Source organism: Cebus imitator, unplaced genomic scaffold (assembly GCF_001604975.1).
Source record: "Cebus imitator isolate Cc_AM_T3 unplaced genomic scaffold, Cebus_imitator-1.0 Scaffold233, whole genome shotgun sequence".
NCBI lineage: Eukaryota > Metazoa > Chordata > Mammalia > Primates > Cebidae > Cebus > Cebus imitator.
The window spans coordinates 3,431,988-3,438,209 of NW_016107548.1; the positions used below are offsets into that span (position 1 = coordinate 3,431,988).

General features: G+C 40.4%; 1 protein-coding gene across 1 annotated transcript in view; it reads left to right on the forward strand.

The window, feature by feature from the left end:
* LOC119466840 (arf-GAP with GTPase, ANK repeat and PH domain-containing protein 10-like) overlaps positions 1-3,845 on the forward strand; it is a 16,643-nt gene extending 12,798 nt beyond the window's left edge. The window contains exons 3-4 of the mRNA XM_037727513.1: positions 918-1,176; positions 3,429-3,845. Of these exons, the coding sequence (XP_037583441.1) occupies positions 918-1,176; positions 3,429-3,568 (399 nt within the window). The 3' untranslated portion in view covers positions 3,569-3,845. The remainder of the gene's footprint in view (positions 1-917; positions 1,177-3,428) is intronic.
* The last annotated feature ends 2,377 nt before the right edge of the window (positions 3,846-6,222 follow it).

Here is a 6,222-nt window from a genome sequence, read left to right on the forward strand (position 1 = left end):
AAGGAAGTTGGTAAGTTTCAGCACTTTAGAGCTTGGGGGGACAAGTTAGGTTTCTATTTTATGGAGGAGGTGGAGGCAGGGTGGATTCTAAGGTGTCATTCAAGACACACAGCCATAACTCTTTAGTGAGAGTAGAGCTAGGGCCCCAGGGATTGCTGTGGTCAAGTTGCAGACAAAAACTACCGCTCACTGGAAGACAGGAGAGGAATATTACAGGTGTATCTACATTGAATCAACAAATAAAAGTTGAACTTGGTTGCTAATAGGACCCACTCTGCTAACTGCCAATTTGTATAGAACTCCTAGAGGAAGATGGCTTCCAGTAATGAACCACCCTGTTTTTAGGAGTTAAAAGCTCAGGAAGCTGGTGTTGATGAATGAAAACCTTAGTTCTACTGGCACTGAAGGAGGGGCCAGGAGAGCAGTGGCATCATAAGCAACAGGGTGGAGCAGCGGGGGCCGCGGGGGAGGGGCAGCAGCAAGGCTGGGGCATTGTGAGGTGGGAGACAGGGCATTGTGAGTCACGTGCCTGGGCTTCCACCTGGGCCAGTGGGCTTCAGTCTGTAGGTGACTGCAGGAGGAGCAGCTCCTTTTGTACTCTCTTCAGGCAGTTGTTGTGTCTCTCAGCGCTTGTTGGGTTCCCAACCTATTAAATTAGCCACCTATTTTTGACCCTCCCAGACAAGTCAACTCAGGAGAGGCGGCAGGGTGTGGGCCTTGGCCCGAGCCCCGGCTGGGGCCGGGCTGTGGGGTGGGCAGGAGAGCCGAGGGCAAGACCATCTCTGAAAGTGCGGCCTAGCCTCGGCCTAGGGCAGCAGGAGTGCCTGGCCAACACTGAGAGCGGAGGCACAGGTAGCGGCAGACAGGAGTAGAGGCGCCTCATGGGGAACATACTGAGCTGCTGTGTGTGCCCCAAGGTGTGCGAAGAGTCGGACCAGGATGAGGGGACAGAGCATTCTCCTGAGTCTGAAATCTGTGAGACAGCAGCTGAGGACACCACAGCACCTGAGGACACGGCAGCAGATGAGGACAGGGCAGCAGATGAGGACACGACAGCAGCTGAGGATACAACAGCAGCCGCACCCACGGCTGCTGCCACAGAACCTGCCGAGTTGACTGTTGAAGCTGGTGAGGTCTGTCCTGTGCACGACATCTGTGATGGGGAGATGCCTGAAGGTAAGGAGGTGAAGGGGCCATCTGCCCTAGCCACCCCTTTGGCTGCTGGTATCTTCAAGTTACCCTGGGGGGCATCCCCTCCCGGGCTCCTTTTTTCCTGTAGCCAGCTTTTCCAGGGCTGGTCAGAAACAAAGGCTGGCTCTGCCTTGCATTCCTTTTCCCACCGCTTAGTCTTTCCCCACGGAGTCCAGTTAATTTCTTTTCTCCTCCCCTCCCAAACACTCCGTTCTTGCTCCCTCATCTCATTCTCTCAGGCTAGCCTGGGACCATCTTCTTGTCTGTAGCTCTGTTTATTATTCTGTGGGATTTTGTTGAGGCATTTTTGGAATATTCTCTTCCTTTTTCAATAAAAACTCAAATACCCCCACTTTCCAGTACCCGTCTCATTCTTTTTTTGTACCTATCCAGATGGTACCTAAGTGAAGGAACCAGGTAAGTGCCTCCTAATTATTTCCTTCGTTAAAGTAGCTAAATCTCAGGACAATTCATACTGAAATATTTGGGGATTTCTTCTTTGAAATCAGAATGAAGTTTGCCGTGGGAGAGATGATAGGATATTCTTAATGGGTTGTTTTAAGTCACCTTGATAGGTGCTTATTTTTTTTCTAACTGTAATTTGAACACAAAAGGAAAGAAAACGAGGGGGTGCTTAAAGTAATTGTGAAAGGTGTGAAATGTCATGGCCAGGGCTGCAGGAAAATGGGTGTTTGTTTTCCCCCAAAGGAGTTTACCTATGAGACTCTGATGACTTTAAAATTCTTACTTTAACACAAAATATGTCTCTAGATTTATTCTGCTGACTTAACAGACTTTATTTACCTCCTTGTTCTAAAAGAGAGGTAGGCATCGTTCATGGTCAAAGCTTTCAAAAGACATGAAATGTCAATTCGACTTTTAACATGTAACATAAAGACTGAAGGTTAAAACTGTGCAGAGTGTTTGCTGCCATGGCTCTCCCTTTGTCCTTCCCCCACCTGACAATAGCATCTTGTTCAAAGATAAGAAAGTAAAGCATAAGAAGCTGGAAGCCATCATTCTCAGCAAACTAACACAAGAACAAAAACCAAACCCCACATATTCTCTCTCATAAGTAGTAGTTGAATAACGAGAACACATGGACACAGGGAGGGGAACATCACACACTGGGGGATTCGGTATGGGGTGGGGTATGAGGGGATGGAGAACATTAGGATGAATACCTAATGCATGTGGGGTTTAAAACCTTGATGATGTGTTTATAGGTGCAGCAAACCACCAGGGCACATGTATACGTATGTAACAAAGCTGCACATTCTGCACATATATCTCAGAACTTAAAGTAAACAAAACAAAACAAGACAAAACAAAAAAATAAAACCAACATTGGTTGGGCTCTTAGTTTTTTCCAGAGGTAGAATAATTAAGACTCATGATGAATGTGACTTTGTAACTTGGAGTACAATACTCACTTTTCAAGACGTTTAAGAATTTTGAATAAACAAATATGTGAATTGATTATACCTTTATACACAAAATGTGTAAGTACTTCTGTAAACTTATACTCTGGTTGCTGGTGTAAGGAAAGCCTGTGAGTGATTTTACACAGCAGTTCATAGATGGGTGGTGTTGGATTAGAGAACAAAAAAGGCTCTTTATTGCTATTCTTTAGGATTACAATACAGTTTATGTATGTCTCTTTTGGCCCCTTCCAATACAAAGAAGGCTTGTGTATGTTCTCTGTATGTATTCCTAATGAAGAAATGAAGACAGAGATCTCACATGACTATTGAGGACAGCTGCTCAATAGAACTAATATTCTGTGTCTTCAGAATGACATGGAAGTGACAAATATGCTGAATTTACTTTTTAAAAAATTTTTAAACTCCAGAATACATCTTATATTTTGTCTATAAAATAGGCCTCTCTTTTAAAATGTATTGCCATCTTGATTTATTTTATACAAAGTTGATTTTACACATCTCAAAGGGAACATTTAACTCCTTTTTTTTTTTTTTTTAAATAAAAAAGAGTCTCACTATGTTACTCATGCTGGCCTAAATTCCTGTCTTGGGTTCGAGGGATTTTCTTATCTCACCCTCCTGAGTAGCTGGGAGTCCAGGCATGCGCCACCTTGTCTGGCCTCATCTTATGTCTATACGTTCATGTCAATGGATAAGGATAAAAGTGGAGGTATTAAAATGTCCTCCTTATAGAATAAATGAGTTGATAAATTGTTATAATGATCACATCTTTTTTCTTTTCTCTCTGTATAGATAGGGCTTTGGAATCCGACCCTTCTGATCATCCAGAAGCAAAGAAATCTCATGCAGGTGGTGAGACAACATTGTTTTTTTCCACCAAGAAAAAGAATGAAAACTCTTGTTTGATGAGACGTATAACAGAAAGTGTTTAGCAAAACTCATATTGGTTTAAATTTTTAAAATTTTCACCTATTCACTTGTGTTATTTTAACATGTGGTATACTTTCCTTTAGTTCTTATGTTAGTGAAAACATGTCAGCTTTTTGTTTATACAGTTTCCCATCTTTTTATCAACACATTTTGTCATGTAAGGGAGGAGTCTTAGATTTATCTTTATGTTTAATTTTTTGTCTCTTTTCCCAATGGATAAGAATAAAAGTAGAGGTAGTAAAATGGCTTCCTTTTTGAATAAATGAGTTGATAAATTGTTATAAGTGATTACATATTTTTTCTTTTCTCTCTGTATAGATATGGCATTAGAATCTAACCCTTCTGAAGCAATGAAATCCCAAACAGATAGTGAGACAACATTGTTTTTTCTGCCAAGAAAAAGAGCGAAAAATCTTGTTTGATCAGATGTATTATAAAAAGTATTTAGGAAAACTCATATTATCCGACACAGTGGGAGGTCTCTTTCCCCTCCTGGATTTCCCCTGTGGGGTCCCGCTTCCACACACTCTCTCTTGGGGAAGCTTTCTCTCTTCTCTGTTTCTCTCTGCCTCTCTCTAAATAAATCACTTTTCTGCAAATAAGCAAACAAACAAAAAGAAAAACTCATATTGGTTTAATACCAGAATGAGAATTTACTTCTTACCATGGGAATGGCACCAAGCCATTCATAAGGAATGCTCCACTGTTACCCAAACAATTCTCACTAGGCCCTGTCCTCAGCATTAAGGGTCCCATTTTAACATGAGATTTGGACAGGGAGACATATCCAAACCATATCAGAGGTGTATTTCCCAGTTCCTTCCAGAGACATGGGCTTCTCACACCTGGAGAGCATGAAAGCAGAAAAAAGAAAAGCTATTCCATGTCCCTCACACTTCAGTGTTAGGAATGTTTGCCTACAAGGCCCTTCCAGCATTAAAGGTGGAGGCAGTGTAGGAAACAAAGCATGGCCCAAGTCCCTCTTGGAGCTTTTATTATTCTGGCTTTTTTTTTTTTTTTTGCAGACACCATGTCCAAATTAGGTTTGTCTACTTATTTTAAGATTTAAATTTGGCCAGGCGCAGTGGCTCATGCCAGTAATCCCAGCACTTTGGGAGGTGGAGGTGGGTGGATCATGAGGTCAGGAGTTCGAGACCAGCCTGACCAAAATGCTGAAACCCCATCTCTAATAAAACAAAAACTAGCCGGGCATGGTGGGGTGCATGTCTAATCCCAGTTACTCAGAGGCTGAGGCAGGAGAATTGTTTGAACCCTGAAGGCTGAAGTTCTAGTAAGTCAGCGTCACACCATTGCACTCCAGCCTTGAAACAAAAGATTAAATTTAAGATAGGTTACTTTTCAGTTGTGTAAAGACCCTGTTTTTGTTTGTTTTGTTTCTAGCGACATATTAGTAGATGACCACTGATTGTGGTTGGAGAGGCTTACAGGGATTCTGGTGCATCTAGAGATAGGTGCCTGGCCAGGAAGTAGTTCTTAAGAGTTGTTAGCTCTTAGATTCTGGTAATTAAGCTATTTGTAAATACAGAATGGGAGAATACTAATGGATCATGGCTCATACATGCAACAATTAAATTTTTTAATTAGCTAAATTTTTCATCTGGCCTAATTTTTGTGCCCTTTTTTACATGAGTATGATTTCACGCATGTAATAAAAACAGAAAGTAAACTAGATTAAAAAAAAATCTCAGTTTTTACATTTTACTTTATGAGATTTATTATGCCAGAGAGTTTAAATTACAAATTGTCGATATTAATTCTTTTAAATGGAATTTTCTCTGATTGTACATAGGAGTAGTCAGTAAGATGTTAACAACTACTTTTATTTTATATTATTTGTGCGAGAAGTGACCGTTTTTTTTTTTTTTTCTTTCATTCTTAGCACAAGAAATAGGAGAAAACACTGGTACAAACCAGGTAAGTAAACAGTCAAAAAGTTGAGAAATTGGTAGTTTGATGTAAAAGTATGTCCCTCTTGATTCCTTTAAATTACAATGGGGACCCAGTGGTGACAGGTTGGACCTCGTTTCATGGATTTTCTGAATCTCTTCTACTTTCCTATCAAATTTATCCCGAAAATTCTTCAGCTTAGTGTGCCCACCTTTTAAGGATTGCTGACACTCAAGTTAAATTTCAATAGTTGGTTGTGGTATAAAGATCTGCTTTAAGTATTTAATCTTATTTTTAATGAAATAACAAAAACAGAAGAGCTAAGTTAGTTGTCAGTATGGTCTATTGACCCTCTGTCACAGCAGGTGAAAGCATATCTTCCTTGCTAACCATGACCTTATTTTTCTCCCTCTGTTTCTTTGAATTGTAGCACACTTTTTAATTCAATCAGTAATATTGACATGATAATGACTATCCAAATATTATTCACTGCTGAGCTATATGTTGTTTTCACTGTGCCTCTTCATTATATATTACTTCATCCTTTCTCTGAAACAGTTCTGAAATCTGAGCACTTCCGCACTTCTTCTGGATCATCTTTTTTTTCCTAGCCTAGGCTGGTTTATCCAGCCAAATGCAGTAAGTAGCCTCTGGATGGTCTGCCACTTTATTGAAAAATAATAATTATTGTTAAGTTATATTTTACATATAATTTACATTTCACATCCATTACTTTTTGGCATGAAGC